Source organism: Notolabrus celidotus, chromosome 18 (genome assembly GCF_009762535.1).
Source record: "Notolabrus celidotus isolate fNotCel1 chromosome 18, fNotCel1.pri, whole genome shotgun sequence".
NCBI classification, from domain to species: domain Eukaryota; kingdom Metazoa; phylum Chordata; class Actinopteri; order Labriformes; family Labridae; genus Notolabrus; species Notolabrus celidotus.
Genome location: NC_048289.1, coordinates 4,612,046 through 4,634,195, shown reverse-complemented (window position 1 = coordinate 4,634,195; position 22,150 = coordinate 4,612,046). Strand labels below are relative to the sequence as shown.

General features: G+C 40.5%; 2 protein-coding genes across 2 annotated transcripts; both read left to right on the top strand.

Annotated features, from left to right (window-relative positions):
* Positions 1 to 650: 650 nt before the first annotated feature.
* On the top strand, positions 651 to 6,888 carry trub1 (TruB pseudouridine (psi) synthase family member 1). Its single transcript, XM_034707769.1, has 8 exons — positions 651 to 972; positions 1,062 to 1,160; positions 3,652 to 3,707; positions 4,253 to 4,334; positions 4,457 to 4,529; positions 5,971 to 6,110; positions 6,249 to 6,305; positions 6,386 to 6,888. The coding sequence occupies exons 1-8, from the start codon at positions 825 to 827 to the stop codon at positions 6,559 to 6,561; spliced, it is 831 nt and encodes a 276-aa protein (XP_034563660.1). The 5' UTR covers positions 651 to 824; the 3' UTR covers positions 6,562 to 6,888.
* Positions 6,889 to 14,575: 7,687 nt separating this feature from the next.
* On the top strand, positions 14,576 to 21,347 carry hhex (hematopoietically expressed homeobox). The gene is made up of 4 exons (XM_034708211.1): positions 14,576 to 15,095; positions 18,979 to 19,157; positions 20,528 to 20,578; positions 20,670 to 21,347. Exons 1-4 carry the CDS (start codon positions 14,711 to 14,713, stop codon positions 20,928 to 20,930), a joined length of 876 nt encoding a protein of 291 aa, XP_034564102.1. The 5' UTR covers positions 14,576 to 14,710; the 3' UTR covers positions 20,931 to 21,347.
* Positions 21,348 to 22,150: the final 803 nt, after the last annotated feature.

The window sequence follows — 22,150 nt, the reverse complement described above, 5'->3', positions numbered from 1 at the left end:
AATGCTTATTTAAGCCTAGCCTACATTTTCTATCTAATTAAGCTAACAGCTTCCAAAGTGTAAAGAAACAAACAACAAAAATAAAACAAAAACAAGTAAACCATGAACACTTAAAGACTTCAAAATCTGCTTTTCATACCATTCTTTTGAAAACCAAAAGTGAATCAAAGGCTTTTAAATGTTTACTGGCATCATTCCGCAATTTAATCCAAAATTAAATTAGATAAAACAATATTGCTTTTCATATTATCTTCAAATTTTCTTCCCCACTCATTTAGCGGTGCCCCCTATGGATGGCCGGCGCCCCTAGCCTATACTGCCCATGCCACAGGCCGGCCCTGCCTCCAGTCCTTAAAGTTGGTAAAAGGACAGAAAAATAGCACAAACAGTTTATGATATTTTGAAGAAACTTTTTTGCCCCTGTACATGTTTTTGTTTTTATTTCATTTTTTATTCGTTGTTTGTCTTATTTTATTTATTTCCTTTTTCTAATACTAAGTCCAGACCTACTTAAATGCACTTTAAGACATTGTCATTCATTTCAATATTTCAAAATGATGTACAGTTCATTATTGTCATGGCAGCTGTTTCCTTGGCAATTCCATACAGAATGTAACCAAACATGTATTTTTTTTCTTACATTTGTTCATTTGCAAGAAATTTTTAATAAAAAATAAATAAATACAATTCTACTGCCTGAAATCCACTTCCTGTTCTACCCTCCAGTCCAGTTGGTGGCGGTAATGAGTCCTTAAGCTAGTTCACCACCCGCCAATAAACTAAAAGGAGGAAGAAGAAGTTTCAGCCGAAGAAGAAGAACGAGCATGGCAGGAAATATCAGCAACACCGCAACCCCAATCACCAGCTGTCTTTCTAAACTACAGTCTGTAAATGGATTGTTTGCAATCTACAAAAAGAAAGGACCGACCTCTGCAGATGTGCTGAACACGCTCAAAGAAACTTTACTGAAAGGTGAACATCAGAGGCAGGAGGCAGGACACTGCACGTATGTTTTCACCTGATGAGGCTGATACTGAGGGTCTGTGTCACCTGTGTTTCAGAGGCTGGTGTGAAGAACCCCAACCCGAGGAAGAGGAAGAAGCAGAGCCTGAAGATGGGGCACGGAGGGACGCTGGACAGCTCTGCCTGCGGGGTGTTAGGTGAGCCCTCCAGGTGCTTCTCCTCACGTGCCTGTGTTGTCGTCCTCTCTGCATCATTAACCTGTAAATAACGTGTGGTGATCCTCGTGGTGTTTATGCATGCTGTGTTGTTACTAACACATAATGAACCCCTTCATTGTGCTGGAGATGAAACTCACAGTCCGTTTATTGTGCTTGAATACTCATCATTGAGTGTCCTCCCATTTTGGTCTTTCTATGGAAGCAATGCATGACTACACTTGTATTTTATTTACTCTAGTTAGGTCAAGTAAGAAATCTTCAGTGTCTTATTTTTTAGCAAAATATTAAATGAGAGAGACTTCCTGTTGAACAGTTTTGCCCAACAAAGGAGAAGTGCAGTAAAATCACACTTGGTCAAACTTGAGTTAAGACTAGAGTTGGTCTTTGTGACATCAGTTATATCATCTGACAAAGTATCCTGCTTCAATTATATTCTGATTTAGAACAAATCTGTGTCAAATTTGTAGTGTCTACAAAAATTCAAACAGAAACAAGCCAGACACCAGTAAGTGTCGTTACCGCACTCTCTGTTATGCAGTCTGCCTTAATATTGTTTTCATGATCACCAGCAAACACACAACCTCTGTATGTGCAGATAAATGTTAATCCCTCAGTTCAGCCTTGGTGAAGCAACACACATGTCAAAGTCACTGCTCCCAATTGGTCTCCAAACCATGTTCTGTCACCAAACACGACTGACGGTAAATTAAAATATACTGTATGTGCTCCCAGGATGTCAAAGAAGCATCAAAGTTAGTGTCAGCTAGTTTCAGAATGACATATCATGCACAGCAGAAATATAGGACCTAGTTGTAAGCCTTAATAGGGATTGTTTTTAGAATTATGAAAGGAGAAAAATAAAAAATACACAAACATTAGACCATCTGCTATAGTGACATGAGCTTTGCTACAAGCTCAAAGGTAACATCGGCAAGGATATCTCTATGTAATCATTTTATGTGTCATCACAGCAGTGCTTGATAAACAAAATATATATTTATATATATATAAAATTGCAGCAGTAAGTGACATGAAGCAAAACCTCTGGTTCATATTTTAATATGCATCATTGGCGTGGAGCATGGATGGTGCTGGTATGACAGTCACTGGCCTTTCCCTTTTGAGGCACCTAGACGGCTGGCAGGCCACTGAGGACCGCCATGTGATGGCAGCTGCCCCAAGACAGGCCACCAGCCCCGGCATATGCCTCGACATAGGCGTGCCACTCTGTAGCTATTGACATGTCATCTTGCGTGTCTCGATCTTGGTGCTACTGCTGAGGGTTTTTATTGCATTAAAACCATTAAAACTATCAAAGTATGGTGAGAACAGTTTTGTTGCAAAAGAAAAAAAACACAAGGAACATAAATAAACGTATTTACATTGTTGTTACTTTGTAACTTATAGAGTTATCCAACAGCAGAGTGCTGTATCTGCATTTTGGGGGTCAAAGGTCACATTATGGTTTAAATCATCACATGAACTCAGTCACACTAATCTACCCGAAATCTGTGTGTTGTTGTTGACTAACACATTTTATTGTTGGGTGTAATGAGCATTGCCACTAATAGGGGATGAAAGCAGGACTTAGAGGTGACATATCATGCAAAATTCTGACTTTTTAATGGTTCTCTACCTGAAATATGTTTCCCTGGCATGTCTACAAACCCCCCGAAAATGAAAAAAATCCATTCTGCCCCTGTTCTGATTTCTCCACCTTTCTGTAAATGTGTGCTGAAACGAGCCGTTTCAGTTTTCAGTGTTTTTCATACGTCACAACGACATCCAGTCTGTCATTCCCTGCACACGTGTGCTAACAAGGAGCTTAGGAGGGAGGCATGCTAGTTGTAGGCTGTCTTAATGAACACAAAGGTCGGTTTTACTCCCCACGTCTGCAGATTTGAAGATCTAGTGGATGATTTTTATTTCTCATGGAGAAGTGCTAGTGCTAGTTAGCATAGCCACATAGCTACATGTTCGTAGCTGTAGCTGTGTACCAAGACACACGTTCGACATACTGACAAATAAAACAACAAGAAACACTAAATCTGTGACCAATGGTTCAGAAAGGTCCTGCTGCAGGCGCCTCTCCGTCAGGATCAGATTCAGGATCAGATTCAGAGGGTTGAAGTAACGCGGGTCTGTGAGCAGCCGCGTATATTCAGCCAACATGTAAACATTAGATCAACGTGCTGGAGAGCTGAGGCCACATCCACTTCCTGAGGGGGCGTGGTCAGAGAGCTCATTCTCATTTAAAGGTACAGACACAGAAAACAGACTGTTCTGAGCAGGGCGAATAAGAGGGTTCTTCAGGCATGCCAGAATCTGATTTCAAAGTGTTTTTTGAGCATAAACTTTAAAGACATGTTTTGGGGACCTCTTAGACAATCTATTTTGATGAAAAAGAGCGGAATATGTCACCTTTAAATACTTCCCTTATCGCTACTAACGTGTTCTCTGGTTCTCTCAGTTGTTGGTGTTGGGAATGGCACAAAGATGCTCAGCACCATGTTGGCTGGTTCAAAGGTGAGTTTGTTTGCTCTCAGTAGTAAAAAGTCTGTTAAGAGTCTCATCAAACTCCTCACCACACTCCTCGTCAAACTCGTCAGCAGCAGCATTTAGTGAAACACTGAGATATGGTGGTGAAAGACAAGCTGGTGAACATACTGCAGAGCTTTAAGAGACAAACGTTGACCCGACAGCTCATGCTTTTTTCTGATGTGTACGGCACGTGTCTTGATCATTGCATGATTTGGATATTTAGACCAAATGAATCAGTTGCACCTCATTAAGATGAGTTTTTACAATGAACAGCATGAAAATCTGCAGGTTTGATCAGCTGCATGAGGAGCTGGTTTAGCTCAGTAGTGAAAGTGTGCTCCACATTCAGAGGCTGTAGTCTTCGGCACAGCAGTTGCAGGTTTGACTCCAGGCCTCGAACCTTTCCTGCTGCATGACATCTCTCTTCTGAAACCTCAGCTGTCAAAAATATAGAATGTGACCCAAAAATAACTTCACAGTGTACAGTTTGTGGTTTTTAACGCTCTGTTCTAATGCACGGTGTTCTCCAGAAATATGTTGCTGTGGGGGAACTGGGAAAAGCAACAGATACTCTTGATGCCAGCGGCAGTGTGGTTCTGGAGAAAGACTTTGGTAAACACTTCTTACTTAAATTCATCTTCGCGGCTCAGCAGTCTGATCCCTCTGTGCATGCCTCTCTGTGCAGTTTGTCGTCTTCTTACAGGATGTTTTTATTCTCGCACCTTTGCCCACAGAACACGTCACCAGGTCAGACTTTGAGGAGAAGTTAAAAGCTTTCACTGGTGACATCATGCAAGTTCCTCCACTGTGAGTACAGTCTCTTATATAGTTATACAGTATGCTCTTATACAAGGTATGTAAGAAAGTTAAAATATGAATAGAAAGAAGGAATAAAATAAGACATGAATACGTATCAAATAAAAAAAATATATAAAATAATAATGAAGTATGTACAGAATGAATGGGAATGAATGCATTTTATGAATCAGTGAATAAATAATAAGTATTATTTACAGCTCTTATGCTTTTATTATGTAGTATCTGTGACGTCACCCATCTGTTTCTGAAGCGCTGTTTTGTAACCAATCGTTGGCGGGAGCCATATTGAAAATGCTGAACTCAACATAACTTCCGTCGAGCTAGTGTGACGTAAAGAGGCGGGCTTTGAGCCTTTTCGCTAACAGCTACAGTGTTCCCGCCTGTCAGTCAAGTCAGTCATGTCCTTATTTTTGCAAAGCTCGTAATCTTATTATCCTGTGAACCGTCGTGTTTGGGGGGGGTGAAAAATAGTAACCCCCCGTACAGTGTGTGCCGATAGAGAAATGAGCTATACAGACTACACTAGTTTTTTGAACCAGGCTGTAAACATGTTTATTTCTGCTGTAAAGATCGTCTTCTTTGAATGGGTGTGTATGTGGTTTCTGGTGTTTCTGCAGCCAGCCTCAAGTGGATGCTTAATGAACTGCAGTTTATAACACCTCTGCATGGGCTTCATATTTTGAGACTGGAGTTTGCCGCTTGATTCTGACGCAATGTGATTCAGCTTCCTCAACTCAAAAATGTCCTCAGTGTCAGCTGATTTTAATCTCAGCACTCTCAGTTGAAAACAGTTTAACTTTTGGAACACCAATCAATGTCATTTCTCAATCACTGACCTATCAGAATCAAGAAGGGGCGGGACTACTGCGATCATCTTTGTCAACACAATGGCGGAGGTCTGTGCGGAGGAGAGAAAAGTTATCACACTCGTTTTTTCGAGGAACAATTTCAGTGTTTAGAGCTGCTGCTAATGCTCTGACACGATTTCTATCAACAGTTTACTTTTCTATCACAGTGTCTTGTTAACATTTCATTGAATGAAATGAAGCAGAGAGAGCATTTTAAAACAGAACCAACGGTATCTACTTAGGAAGCAGAAGTGCTGCAGGACTACTTTCATAACCTAGCAAGCAGCTTAACAGGCTCGAAAAAGCATGTGGTTAAAAACTATTGAACATGTCAACACAGACAGCTCAATGCTAATGGTTCATCTGGTGATATTGACCTCGTATAAATGTCATGTATGATTGTCATAAAACACATTCAGACATTTCTTCCTCTGGATGGCCGGCAGTGTGAGTAGCACCTTCAGGTGATGTGGGAGTTTATAACACAGCTGTCCTCGGTGCTCCACATCTTTTCATAGAATAAAGAAAGCCAGGTTGATTCAGTGTGCTGTGAATTGATATTGTGACCCATTTCCTTTTAGCTACTCGGCTCTGAAACAAGACGGCCAGCGTCTGTCTGTCATGCTGATGAAAGGTCAGAAAGTTGAAGCCAAACCAGCCAGACCAGTGACGGTGTACAACCTCACCCTGCAGGAGTTCAAGCCCCCCCTCTTCACTCTGGGTTAGTACAAGTTGCTTTGTGGTCGTATTAACTCCTGACTTTGCGGTCACCATGAATGTAATCCTGCTGTGTCCTTGTCTCCTAATGTTGAGTCATTTATCAAACCCAGTCGTTACAGCAGATGTGTCTCTGTCACAGATATCGAGTGTGGAGGTGGATTCTACGTTAGGAGCTTGGTGGACGATCTGGGAAAAGGTGAGACAACTTCATGATCAATCAGAAAACTAAACTCTGCTGACCTTTAACCCCGACACTAACATGCCTGTGTGCTGCAGCTCTGTCATCGTGCGCTCATGTGAAGGAACTGACCCGGACCAAGCAGGGTCAGTTCACCCTGGAGGAGCACGCCTTACCCGAGGAGAAGTGGACGCTTGAACAGATCCTGCAGACTCTGCAGCCCTGCTCAGAGGCTGAGCCGGGTGGGAAGAAAGTTCCAAAAACTGACACCTGAGGAACGCACTGAGCACTGACTCGATGTGAGAGAGACCAGCCGGGCTGCTTGGGCTGTGAGAGAACATTTAAGTTGAGTTGTGAAAAGTGCGATGAGTTGAGACAAAAGTCTAAAGCAAAGCTGGTTGCAGGCTGTAGACCAGTTTTATTTCTTTTACTGGACGTATGTTTCCAGGTCTACTGACATAGGAATACGTGCCAAGGAAGTTTGCTTCCACACACTCTGCAGCTTCAAATATTTGTTATGCCCTGAGGAGGATATCGGTCGCTTGAGTTACCTGATGTGATGATAATCAGACTCTTTGATAAAGAGTGATAAAACCTCAAACTAACTGTGTCATCTATCTTTGTCTTTTCCACTCTCTCTCCAGCATTAAAGCATACAGTGTGAAAGTGTGTAATGGGCACATACAGTGGGGCAAAAAAGTATTTAGTCAGCCACTGATTTTGCAAGTTCTCCCACTTAGAAAGATGAGAGAGGTCTGTAATTTTCATCAGAGGTACACTTCAACTATGAGAGACAAAATGAGAAAAAAAAATCCAGGAAATCACATTGTAGGATTTTTAAAGAATTTATTTGTAAATTATGGTGGAAAATAAGTATTTGGTCACCCACAAACAAGCAAGATTTCTGACTCCCACAGACCTGTAACTTCTTCTTTAAGAAGCTCTTCTGTCCTCCACTCGTTACCTGTATTAATGGCACGTGTTTGAACATAAATTACAGACCTCTCTCATCTTTCTAAGTAGGAGAACTTGCGAAATCAGTGGCTGTCTAAATACTTTTTTGCCCCACTGTACGTATTGGGACGCCTGACCGTTACACCAACAGGGACTGAAATGACATTATATTCATATACTTTAACAGGGAGTTGTTCTCCTTCTGCAGCTTTAGCAGCTTCCACTCTTCTTAAAGTCTTTCAACAGATGTTGGAGTGTCTCTGTGGGAATGTGTGCCCGCTCTGTAGAGCGTTTATGAGCTCAGGCACTGATGTTGGACAGGAAGGCCTGGATCACAATCTCTGTTCAGTTCATCCCACAGGTTCTGGATGGGGTTGAGGTCAGGACTTTGTTATACAAATGTGAACTCATCAAACCAGGTCTTTATAGTCTGTGCTTTGTGCACTGGGGCTCAGTCATGTTTGGACTGAAAAGGGTTTTCCCCAAACTGTTGTCACAAAGTTGAAGGCAGGGCATTGTCCAAAATGAAAATCTTGGTGTGCTGAAGCATTAAGATCGCCTCATTGAAACACCTAAATTCAATCATTTTCTGGTGTTTTGTCCACATAGTGTATCTGTAGTGCTTCTACCAACAACACTGAAACTGCAGAAGGGCTGCGACACATCTCTGCACAATTTGTACTTTTTTTTAATTATTCCACAAAAAAAGAACATTCCTACTCAATAAGACAGAGACTTAAGGCAAGTTTATTTATAAAGCACCATACATACAAAGAGCAATTCAAAGTGCTTTACAGATTTAAAAAACAAAACAAAACAGTATAAATCAACAAAAACCTTTTATAAGTATTTCAATTTCATCATCTCATTCACTTCAGACGATGTTCGTTTTGTGCAGCCAATTATATTTAATCCTCTCTCTCTCTCTCTCTCTCTCTCTCTCTCTCTCTCTCTCTCTCTCTCTCTCTCTCTCTCTCTCTCTCTCTCTCTCTCTCTCTCTCTCTCCCCCTCTCCCTCTCCCTCTCCCTCCCTCTCTACTTATATAACTTTAAATTCATACTAAATAGTGTTGGGTCTGTTTTTTTTATTTAGAAGGATAATCAGCCCCCCTCACTGCTCTGAAGTCGGTAACTTGCAGAGTCTTACTGTGCCGCCAGACACAGAATCAAAATATATTTAACTATTTTATTAAAACTTAGTTTGTTAGCAACAAAGCAACAGTAATGTATTGAGTGATTTCTGAAAAGGCAGAAGCAAAATACTTATTTAAGCCTAGCCTACATTTTCTATCTAATTAGGCTAACAGCTTTCAAAGTGTAAAGAAAAAAAACAAAACAAAAACAAGAACATCATGAACTCTTACACGTAGACTTCAAAAACTATAAGTATGTCTTTTTTTTTTTTAAATAAAAAATTGTATCAGTTTCACAACTTTTCAGTGTATTTAAGGAAGCACCATATTAAACCATTTTTTAAAAGTGAATCACAAGCTGTTAAATGTATACTGATACCGGCATCGGTGCAAGTGGTGCCCCTTATGGACAGCCGGCACCCCTAGCATTTGCCTATACCGCCTATGCCACGGGCTGGTCCTCATCACTGATGATGTAGAGCAGGGGTTCTCAAACTTTTTGGAGCCAGGGACCCCTTACAGGTGATAAAATTGTTCAAGGACCCCCTCATAATTGTAACACAGATTAAGCACATGCTTACTACCATTTGCACTCTTAGATGCCCTTGGAACTATTTGTATTGTAAAACATATCAATGTAAATACTTCAGACCTGTACCATAGTGATAAACAGATAACACTTCAATGTGAATCAAGTAAATACCACTTGTATACTTTAAAACAGAGGATCATTTCATTCCTTGTGGACTCAACATGACAGCATTTATACTTTTCAAGTAGGCTAATTAATCTTAAAAGCTTTTAGAAAATTAACAGTATAGTAAGACTGACATTTCTCATCGAGCCACTAAATGGTATCATAACAATGGTGTATACGCTGTTTTGTAATGACACAGCACAATTTTATAATTTATTAGAAATGTATTCTAATTATTTCACAGACCCACACGCTATGGTTTGCGGACCCCCAGGGGTCCCAGGACCCCACTTTGAGAACCACTGATGTAGAGGTCTCAAAAACTGATGTATCAAATATGATACGCGTTATAGGGTTAAAAAAACGATGCCTTTTCTGTGCCATATCCTCTGTTAGGATTTTAACTAAATTGATTTTATACCTATTTTACAGTGTATGTTTTGTTCTGGAGTATTGTGACAACATGTAAAGGTGACGTAAACATCACACATGGACAGAGAGGCTAAATATTGTCTGCTTTGATGTTTACCAAGAGATTAAAGTCAAACTATTGTGGTTTTTAAAACAGAAAATATATCAGGCATGTACTGAGAGTCTGCTGAATCTGCAGATTAAATAAATAAACATGTGAAATTAACATTGTATAATAGTAGTCTCACTGCAAGTTACATTGACTGATCCACGAAGTTAAGGGGGGGCAGTTTTTTAGGCAGTAATGGAAGCATTAAAATGATGTAATGCATGGTTTTTAATGACATGTTAAAAGTTTGAAGTTTTTATTTTAATTTTTGTGTCATACATACATACACTACCAGTCCCTCTTCCACTCTCTTGTCCAGTGTCCTGCTTCGTTCACTGCCCTGTCCTCTCCACATGAAGATGTTAAAACCCCCAAATATATCTTAAACAAATACAATAAATAAAGTGTTGAGAATAAATGCAGTGTTTGTGTTGCAGCCAGGTTAATGGGAGAGCAAATCAGTGTGGTTGGTTTTGTTTTGAAATCTCAACTTTATTCTCATGATGAAAGATAATCTGAATGTTCTTGATTTACTGAGCAGTGGTGGACAAAGTACATGTCTTCATTTCTTAAGTCAGAGTATACATCCTCCTGGTCAAACATTACTCCAATACAAGTGAAAGTTGTTCAGTTAGATTCTGACTTGAGTTAAAGTCAAGAGTTAAAGTACTTGCATTTAAAAATACTGAAGTATTCAAAGTACTTTTTAAAATATCTCTAAACATATTTTCAAAAAGCACGAGGTCAGTCAAGAATAAATGTGTGTACATTCTGCTCCGTTCTGTGTATCTAGAAAACATGATTTCATATCTGAAAAGTCTACCATGAAATATAAACTAAGTTACTACAAGCACAGACAAGTTTACAATGTTCCTCTGGAATCAAAGCAGTGTGTTAGCTCCAGACCTCCACATGCTTTCTCAGGTTAGATGCTGATGTTTTGGAGGCTGTGATGAAGTTTGTGTGGTAAACAGATCAGAGATTTACAACAATACAAACAATCATTCTTTATGGGTGGGTTTAAAATGTGTCCGTGGTGCTCAGGTAGAGAATCATCATCCTTCTCAGTCATAGCCATCATCACCACGACTAAATGAACGACTGATCTGAAGAACGTTTGATCTACGCTCAACCAAGGTACGGCTACACCACTGAGACAAACCAAACACAAGTACACCAACAGTTTACGGTTTTTGAGATCTGATTTCAGAAAAGAAAGCTCATCAGCTGACTTCAAAGATAAAGTAGTGAGTAACTAGAGCACTGATAGAAATGTGGAGGAGTCAAAAGTATGATATTTGTCTTTCAGATGTAGTAAAAGTAATAAGTTCCCCCAAAATTAATTGTCATTCATTCATTAATGCATACTGTGTGGGTTAAATATAGCACCTGCAGATGGAGAGGTGTGACTGAGTTTATAATGATACAATGCTGCTGTAGTTTATATACAAGGTGATTATTGTAACAGTAAGTTACACTTATTATCTTACCGATTTCAAGTCTTTCAAGCCTCTTTCATGACTCTGAGACAAAGGCTCAGCACACAGCAGCTACTATTGTTCATTAGACCTCTGGTTAGTTTGATGAAGCTACAAACATCATAATGTCACAAAACCTGTGTCCTTAAATCTTTGATTACACAGTAAACTGACATGCAGAGTTCAAATTATCAAGGTGATAAATAAAAGCAGAGAGTCTAAACACTGAGCAACACATTTTCAGGTCATAGGAGTAGCGTGTCAACACTATAGAGCAGGTCTTTCCCAAACTTTTCAGCCCGTGACCCCCAAAATATAGATGCCAAAGACTAGCGACCCCCACTGTCCCTCAAAGTGATTTAATGTGGCTTCATTTAGCTGGTCTGCAGAAAATTAGCCTACCTATATGAGCATGTGTCTGTGTTTCCTGTGGTGTTATGAATTAATCTACTGCTACTGATGCTTTTGATAATTAACTGTTCACTAACCCTAAACCTAGGACTCATCTGGCAAAAAGAAAGGGTGAAAACTCATTACACTTTCTATTTTCAGGGTTTTATTTCAAGGTTAGCTACTATTTCTATGGGTAATTTTAACTATAATGGGTAAAATGTACTATTTTAGATATTTTAAAGAAAAACATTTTCTGGAAGACATCTCGCGACCCCCCAGGGGGTCCCAACCCACACTTTGGGAACCCCTGCTATAGAGCATGTCATGTTTATCCTTGAATTAGGTCTACTTTGGGTCAAAATTAACAAAATGAACATCATGCTGTATTTCAGAAGACTTGTCTTCAGAGGCTGAGAGTGAAAATCTCTGAAAATGTTTGTTGAAGTCAAAAATCAAGTCTGCTCGCTTCCTCACCCACTGCAAGACATGACATATTTTCAACTATGGCGCCCCCTGCTGGACACTCAAAAGAATACAGGTTGAAGGCACAGAAGTGTTTTGGCTTGACAATTGAAATCAGAAGGCTGTGTTTGTTTGTGAACTGTCCTGCAGATACAACAAAGCTGACAGCAGAGTGAAGGGACTGTCAATTAAAGACAAGCTGGACCCGCCTACATAGTGTTCATGAAGGTCCAGCAAACACAGATCTACCTCAAACAGGTGCCGAACCCAGAGTTATGTTATACTGAAAATGTTCATGTTTGATGTTGTAACTCGGGCTTCTGAGATCAGGAGACTAACTGAGTGTTTAAAGAAGCTAGAGGACAATCTGAGCTGAGAAGACTCCCGACGTTTGGTAGAACAAAGTTATGTGAGTGCAGGAACAATGTTAGCAGCAGCAGACAGAAAGCTGTGACTCTGGACCTCAGGTAGACTTAATGGTAGCATACATGGCGCCGCCAGCTGCCGAGGAGCAGCTCGAGGCCTCTGCTGAGGAGTTATCAATCGTTTTTTGGACAGCAGTCTGACGCCGCGAGAGGCTGAGCGGATCAATGAGCTGCAATGATTGTCTCAGTCCAAATATTAGCCGGTTGGTGATTTCTTTCATGTCTTCAAGGCTGTTCATATCCCTGTTTGCTCTCTGGGTCGACCTTATCTAAATTACAGCCGTTGGAAAGTTGGCAGCGAGGCGTCGCGCACTTTAAAGGCGCATCAGTGCGCTCGTTTATCAGTGAGGACCAATGGGCAGGTTCCTCCTGGTGACCGTATCATTAATGAAGTCACCTGGTAATAAAAAAATCAAGCTGTGAGAGGCAGCTCCTGTGTCCGTGGTGTAACTCTGAAACAGAGAAGTTATCTGTTATTGTTTAACACTTTGCGGAAACGTGTGAGCGGATAACCGTGCACTAAGTGAGCCATTAAAGCATTTGCAGTTATACTCATTATCACCTCGACCACACTGATAGTCGCTTTTCACAGGAAAACATTCAAATCATGAGTTAATCACTCGCCATTGAGCTGCCCCGTTAGGGATGTGGATTGCAGTTAACTTGTATTACATTGTTTAAGATAACAGTCAGAGCTGTTTGATTAGTCAAAGACCATGCGCTGTGCGTAAAACCAAGGCCAGAGCTAAACACTCAGGCAAAGTCTCCCGGATTTGCATAGAAAAATATAATGGCTTTATGAGAGTGCACTCTGGAGTTGAAACTTTAATATGTGGGTGTTCTTCCACAGGCTCATACGGGTATTTTTGTGCGGGGTGGCTTAAAAAAGAAACACCTTCAGACGGAGGATACATGAATATTTGTCAGAACAGGAACAACTAATTTAGTAGATGATGACAACACTCGACCACTTTAGTAAGACAAAGGTTAGATCATGTGCACACCTTCTCTCTGTTGAAGTGTATTTTCGGGAGGCCAGAGGGGACTGTAAGGATAAACTTGAAAAGGAGTTTAATGTTCAGACGCCTGGTGGGTTTGCCAGTATGAGCTTAAAAATAGTTCATTGAACAAAGTGCACGTTCGTGTATCAGCAATATTGGCCTTTTAAAACTCTGAGGCTACAATGCTGTAAACACACAACATACTTTAATTTATTTCCGGAAGTACCACAGGTTGTCAATGTCAACAAGCAGATTTGTATTAATTACATTTAATGAATGGATTTCTATATTGTGTTTATGAAATGATTCAAAGAGTATGTTTCTAACAAGAGCGAATGTTAACCCTTTCCTTTTCTCTGGATGGCACCCTGTGGGAACTGGATCAGGTTTTATAGGCCTGTCTCAGTTGATTGAAAAAGATGCAGACTCACAATCTCTTCCAGTGTCATTTCAGGCCTTGTTGCCAACCCACTCATAAAGACATGTACAGAGTGGGCATCATCAGTTGGATGTGTGACTAATTTGGCTACATATACATTTGAATAAGTCTGTGTAAACCAAATCATACAGGAGTTAGGAAAGATGCATACTGTGTGTTTTCAACAGGGGGTTAAAATATCTGTTTCCTCGTATTAAATGTTACATATTCACAAAATAGTATTGAAAACTTCCCTCTGTATGCTCTGATAGTTCGGTGTTTGTTTGGAAAATAATAAATGTATAATAACACACCTCCTACTTAATTTTCAGTAATAACCAGAATATGGAAACTTTTTCTGCTTGAAGTTTGAAAAGAGAAAACTGATAAGAAAAAAAATGGATGTCAAATTAGCCCAAGAAAGACAAACCTTTAGAAGGAGGCTTTTTAAACCCACAGTCCTGCTATCAGTGTAATCTTTGCTGTATGATGTCGCAGGGTGTATTTCTCTTTTTTACCAGTTGCCAGATGATTGAATATAACGAACTGATTCTCCAGAAATACTACTATCTCCCCTCTCGTGTCATCTGATCGCTGTGTGGCTCGATTGGGGCTGCGCGTAAACCAATCAGAAACGGCTTCTGGCCACCTGCAGGAAGTTGGCCGTCCACTTATCTCCTCCCTCCTCCGCCTGTTGCCAGATAACAGCCCCAACAGTTGGACGAAGTGCCAGCTAGTCCACCACCGCAACCTGATGGACGCCAAAACTCTAACGGCCTGAAAGATTCTCTTCTCGGTGGACTGAAGTTTGAAGTGACAGTAGAAGCTGCTGAAGATCTCCTCAGATACTGACGATAAGGAGAAAGGCTGTAGAAAGAGAAAGGAGGGACGCAGCCTTCTGTTAAATCAGCTCCAGCGCGCATCGGCGGCAGTAAAGGGCACAATGAGCGTCCCGCTTTACGCACCGACCCCGATCCAGCCGGCTCACCCGACCCCCTTCTACATCGAGGACATTCTGGGGAGGACTGTCACCACCTCCTCTCCTTCTTCTTCCTCATCCACCTCCTCCTCTTGCTCCACTCCAGTCATCCCCACCCCGACTCTCCCTTCGCCCAACTCCTCCTTCACAAGTTTCATCTCGCCGTACCGGACCCCGATTTATGAGCCCACACCGATCCACCCGGCGCTGTCTCATCACGCAGCAGCGGCTCTGACGGCGACGTATGCCTCCACCGCGACCTTCGCCGGGTCCATCTACCCGTTCCACCACCAGCACCACCGCTCCATGGGGGAGTACGCGCAGGCGCTGCTCAGACACGACCCTCTCGGTAAGTTTGAGAGTGTGCGTAAAAGTCCTGAGGAAAATAACTGTTGTGTTAGTCTCTTTGGTGCTTCATGAATGATCCCTCTACTTTTTATTAGCTCTGATTTTGCATATTTTATATACACAGAATATGTTTGATCCCATCTCATTGTACAACAGTCGCTTGTCTAGTTCCTATTTTACTAACAAAGAAAAGCAGCATTTGCTCGGATGATGTGGCAGTATGAGAACTTTTCTCCTTTTGCATGAAGACTTTTCTGTCTCCACGAGCTTCGTTTCAGTGCCAACGAAACCGTTTTTGCATAAGTATATCACGCTTGGTCATGCATGCATGAGAGACTTAAGACAGTCTGCAGCTATATGAAGCCCATAAACACTCTGCTGAGTGAATGTTGCTTCAGCTCGACCTTTCTGGATGATGACATGAGTCACAGTGTTATTGTGACAGACATATTTGGGGGCCACAATAGCAGCAAGCTTATGCATTCAGTCGTGAGTGGTGGCGGGGAGGGGGGTGCATGGCAACCTTGACTCCTTTTCCTGACTCCCATTGTTCTGAAACATCAGAGGAGCAAGTCAGCCAGTGAGTAAAACATAGCTGAGCTCTAAATCACTTATTATTTAGTGTGTGTGTGTGTGTGTGTGTGTGTGTGTGTGTGTGTGTGTGTGTGTGTGTGTGTGTGTGTCCACATACTTTTGAGCACCATTGCCTCCTAAAAGATATAATATCAAAGAATAGTTGTTGATTATTGTGATTTGACATGAAGTCCTGCTGGGTCATCATTACGCAAGCGTTACACAAGCTCCAGAGCCAAATAAAGACTCATTTAAACTCTTCAAGAGATTAAAGCCACCATTTTCAGTTTAAAGAAACCAAACATGTCAGATGTTGTCCTGGAAAATGTGGACACTACCATCTCTCAGTTTGAATGAAGTTACTCGGAGGATTCAGCGCATGAAACAAACCTTTCAAAGATTGAGGGGATAACTTCACATCAAACTGTAGAGCACAACATGTGAGTGATGGTCCTCTTAAGTATAGTGTGACAGGCGGACCGTCTGGCTTTGTGTTGCGGCCCTTTTTCCGTTCCTAGCGGAAGCCGTGGGCCTGTCGATAGGAGTAAATCTGGTTTCAGAAGCTGTTAAATGTTTTCCTGGCTCACCCCGGCCAGCCGCTTCCTCGGGAGCTCGCTGCACGCTGCTGATTATTTTATCGACATCCTCAATACAGACATATTCAGGAAACACTCGGCCTCTGATAGCCCGGGATCCGTTTTTCACATATTGTTGCACTTCCTCTGCCTGGCCAGTGAGGATGTGGCTGACTTTCTTTATGGTCGGCGGCGAGAAGAAAATAAAGCAAACAGGCAGAGCACATCAAGCCTAATGGGATCTCGGAAGAATAGATAAAGAGGCATTTAGGTGGATTTAAGGAAGAAGCCTAAAATAGGAAACTTTTAAAGTCATTAAATAGCGTGTGTGTAATAAAAACAACAACAACATCATTCTTTACGCACATTAGCTCAGGCTGAAAAGACTCAGATTTGAAAAGATGAACTCAGTTTTAAATTATGATTCCTTTTAATTTATCAGTTGATACAGTTTTAAAATGAATTTATCAGAACAGTAACAGGCTGTGAAGGAATAGAAGTTTTAGCCTGCTATAAGTGTGCCTCCTCCTCACTGTGCGCATTAGTCTGAATGTCTCTGCTCTCTTCTTCACCTATTCCCTCTTTTGGTTCTATAAACTGTATCATACCTGGGCTGCTAGAAGCCTGTTAAATCATGTACACAAGTAAATACAGTGAGATGGGATAACTAGAGAAACACCATGTGGACCTTATTTTCAGATTATTCCTTTATTCCAGGAGTTTAGTGGTCGTATGAATATTTAAAGGAACGACACTCCAGTCGTTTTGTATTTATTGTTATATTTGCACGAGCGTTCACAAACACTTGAGTGTTTGTTGAAAATTAAAACCACAGAAACAGAGGATCACATGTTTCTCTTTACATATCCATTTATTATAAAGATAGTGAATTACATTAATCATCAATAAAATGCGCATGTAACTTTACCAATACCACTGTAATCATGTATGACTTTAAACACTTCACTTTATTGAAGCCCATTTTGACTTAACTTGCTCTTTAAAAATCAGTCACACAAATGTAAAAGTTAAAATGCATTAAACAACATGTGTTAGATACTATAAATGGTAGTGCATAAATCAAAAGAATAGTGTTTATTGCACAAAGTTTAGTTTCTTAATTATTATTTTAATCACAGTCTGCGATGACTTCAATATATTCCCAGAGAATAGTTTCAGCACTTTCACACCCCAGAGGACACACAGTAAAAACAATCGGTCATGGTGACTTATAAGTCATCATCAGATTAATATTAAGTGTCAGTGTTTTGATAACTCAATTTTCAGTGTTTGAATTATCTCAACTAATGTCAAGTTTTCCATCTTAAAAAGTGATGCAACTGGAACCAAGAATATGGATCAAAGGTTTATCTGTCATCATAAAGGCAGCCTGAATATATAACATTAGTGGTATACAAAGTGATTCATAAAACAGCCTCAGAAGGCCCCTGGTGCACAACCAAGTTTAATCAGAAGGAAAATCTGTGTTGACAAAGCAGCTTCCTTGTACAAACTAACGAATGAATACAAATAAACGTATTATCTTAAATTCAGTCAACTTAAGTCAAAAGTGATTGCTTTACATTTGTGACCTTTTTAGTCATCATGAAGCTCCTGCAGGCTTCAAACCAGACAACGGAGCAGCTCTAATTAATCCAGGACAACTTTGGTCTCAGCTAGACTCTGTCTTCTTTACCATGAACGAAGTCAAATATTTAGGGCCAGGCGAGGACTCTAAAGGTCTATGACTGACTGGGCTCCTTAACAATATGAGATCACCTGTAGTAGTGAAGTTGTGGGGCCTAAATGTGATGTATTTTCATGGGCCCCCACATTGCTGGTGGTGGCCCTGCGTAAGGTAACTATTCCTAATGAAAATCAGATCAGACTCATTCATTTAGAAACAATGAACTGAATGAAGATAATATTTCATTTTTTTTAAGTAAATCCATGATCAGTTAAACCCTGTGCTCTTCAAGTTGTTTTTCTCTCTGTGCTGGTTCTGGATTAGCTAACTTCCCGTGGTTTCCAGCAGCATCAGGAGCTCCCTGCAGCAGTTTGTCGGCAGCAGCACTTTTTTATTGTGTCAGTGAGAGCAGAGGACACGAGCGTCTGTCGTTGGATGCCATTGCCTATAATCACACCACAAAGCAGGAAGCACATGAAGCGGATATTTGGCCATAGTTTTCACTCTGTCACGACCTTCCTCAAAGACAGCGAGCAGCAGGCCCGCGTGCAGCTCTGCCATTGTTCCTGCGGGTCATTAAGAGGAGAGGAAAGCGGAGCAAAAACAGCCTGATTACACCGACACTCCTCCCAATGCATCTGCTCACGGCTCTTCACCCTTCATATCAAGTTCATTGAAGTGTTATAACACTTTAATTAATTTCATTCCCTAAACTCTGTTCATTAGTTACGTCAGATTTGGCAGTGGCCTATAATCAATGATATGGACAGAGTATATTAAAATTCTACAATCAGAATAAAAAGAAAGAAGAGAAGTTGATCAGAAAAAGTGGGGGAAAGCAGGGATTACATTTTCAGTCATGTTTCTGCTATTCTTCCAAACATGACGTCATGTTTTTTTTCTTTTTAATCAGTTCCCCAATCCTCCTTTTCTGTGAGTCACTGTGTTGAAATGGTGTGTGGAAACCCACAGAAATACCAGTGGATAACCTCCGATATATTAAATTGTAACTCTGGTCACTGATTGAAATGTGTCTTCCTCCTCTAAAGGGAAGCCTCTGCTGTGGACCCCCTTCATCCAGCGGCCCCTGCACAAAAGAAAAGGCGGTCAGGTCCGGTTCTCAAACGACCAGACCATCGAGCTGGAGAAGAAGTTTGAGACGCAGAAATATCTCTCTCCTCCGGAGAGGAAGCGCCTGGCCAAGATGCTGCAGCTCAGCGAGAGACAGGTAAGATCACTCAGTCCTGTTCATTGAATGTCCAGGCCAAGACCAGGCCCATAATCTATAGGCCTAACTCTGCTTCTTGTCTTTAAATCCAATGTTTATTTGGAATATATTTTCTATTTCTGGTTGCTCACTGTGCGCACATGCAGAAAGAGTCCAACACGTATAGCTATTTGCAAAAACATATGGAGGCTACAGTTACTGTTTACTGCGATACACAGACCTGTGCCAGTGCTTTAAGTGGACCAGAACGCTCCGGTGCGCATACCGCCACTTAACCCCGTGGAGTATGGAATACCTTCTGCTGCGTACTGCACTTCTTATCAGCTGCTAGGACCCTTTCCTGTCCTTTCCGTGTTAAAGTTTTCTTCATAACAGCATCCAAATTACATTAGGCTATACTCAGGGCGCACATCCGTTACGCGTGCGTCCTTTCACATGCGTCAATTTTTGCCAGAGAGAAAGCCACTGTAACCAAAAGGAACTAAAGCTACTGTACAGTTTAAATAACCTGGTGGGAAATACATGGTGATGCAGAGATGCAGATGTTATTTGTTTGTGTGATACACGGAAGTAGCTTTTTTTTTTTTAATAATGTAAGTCATGACAATCCGCATTATCTTCTGATATCTTTTAACCGGCCGCGCAATACGCATGCTAATAAGCCAATGACAGGCACTTATATGTTTCCCTGAAAGCACAGCTGTGTACCCACCTATGACTTTTTAAACAAGCCTGATACAAAGCAGTATTCTGGATTTCAAACAGCCTGTAATGTCTTCACCTTAAACATGCGCACAATAGGCCTCTGTGTAAACCGCGCTGCAGATCTGATTTCTTATAGTTAAAAAGTGTTTTGATAATAAATTTTAAAAAACTTCATCCATTGATCTGTATATTTTTTCGTTTGCCTTTCACTGAAGCTATAACGTTTGATTAAATTAGCATTTCGATTTTATTATAAAAACCTTATTTCTCTTCTCGTTTTTCCAAACTTATTTAATTTAATTATTTAATCTTAATGTTAAAAAAAACAGCCCGAAACCCTCTGCTCTTAATTTCTCTCCTGCATGTCATTTTTCACTCATTCCTTGAATGTATAGCTCTACGTATACACAGGCCTATTACCCCAAAGATAGCACAATAATGGTTTCTATTTACAGGTTCACAAAACCATAAACAAATGATTTAAAATCGGTGTTTGAATCTGAAAAGGTCTGAACCCATGCTTCGGTGTTTCATTGTGTAGGCCTGCAGGTTATTTGCTTTGACTTGGTTTATCGCAACAATAATCAGTTGTCACTGATGGTATGAAAATGAAGTCTGAATAAAACTAAAGAAGTGACTCTTTTACCATCTGATTTATCTCTCAGGTTAAAACTTGGTTCCAAAACCGACGAGCGAAGTGGCGCAGACTGAAACAGGTGAGCTCTGATCCTTATTGAATCTTTACTGCTCAGCTTAACACAACAGACATCTTCATTTACACATGTATCCCTTTTTATTTCTTATTAGGAGAACCCTCAGGGTGGTAAGAGGGATGTGGAGGGGGACAGCTCGGCTGGGAGGAGCAACAAAGCAGAGGAGACTACCGAGTCCTCCGGGATCGAGAGCCCGGCGCACAGACACACAGCCCCGGCCTCAGAGTTGTCACAGAGCGGCCGTGAGGTGCGCTCCGCATCCCCGAAAGACACAGAGCTGGACTCTGACGTGTCGGAGGATACAGACCAAGAGCTGGACATAGAGGACGACACCGAGTTCAATCTGAACCCTTAGTTCTGACTGAGCCACTACGGGACCCTCACCTATAGCCTATACCGGACCCACTGGGACACTAAAGGAGCTGATGCTGAAGATCTTTGGATCCTCTGACACTTTCCATTCAGCCTCACTGGACTCTTTCTGCACAGACACGACGACAGACATGTGGACGGACTGGTTCCTGATGTCATATTTAAATATAAATAAATCTCTAAATCAACTCTCACCACGCAGACCATTCTCCACGCAGGACAGTCATCTGGTTTCTCTTCGTGTCTGTGTCTCTGTAAATAACCTGAAGGCCTTTCTCTTGTACTGTAAAGTGTTTGAATGATGAATGCTCTTAAGACCATTGACAGGTGCCTTAAAATGTGATATTCAATGATGGACAGTAATGTTTCGTTTATATGTAATAAACCATGTTTGTTTTAAGGCCCGTGTCACTTTGGAGAGAGTTAGAGTTTAACTTTAACCAGGATGATATGAGAGTTATACGTCTAATTAAATACAAAGAGAAACTGAAGAAAGAACCGCAAGAGAGAGAGAAACATTTATTTATCTGCTGACATAAAATACAATTTATTTTATTGTTTATCATGTGTATTTTAACAAATTTACGCCATAAATTAAACACATTATTGGCATACAACCTGTAATTAATGGACACATCACAGACTAAAAACAAATCAATAGACAGGAATAAAGAACTGTAAATAACTGTAAGTCTCACCACCTCAGAGACAGCAATAATTTCACACTGATATGAAGTTTCAATCAGGTTGGATCAATACATAATATAATGCATTGTGTGGAAGATTGTCACAGGTGTTGGACCCATTTACCATATACCAACAATAGTAATAACAACAACAATTATAATCCTACTACTAATCAAAATAATAATAATAATACATTCAAAAAATATAATAACAACAACAACAATTATAATAATATTACTAATCATAATGATGATGATAATAATAATAATAATAATAACAATAACAATAATAATCACAACAGCAATAATAATAACAATCGTACATAATAATAATAATAATAATAATAATAATAATAACAATAACAACTACATTATTATTATTATTATTTTTATTATTATTATTATTATTATTATTATTATTATTATTATTATTATTAGTAGTAGTAGTAGTAGTAATAATGTTAATAAGAGCACTACACAAAAGCCAAACATCTGAAAACAGACAGTACACAGTCTA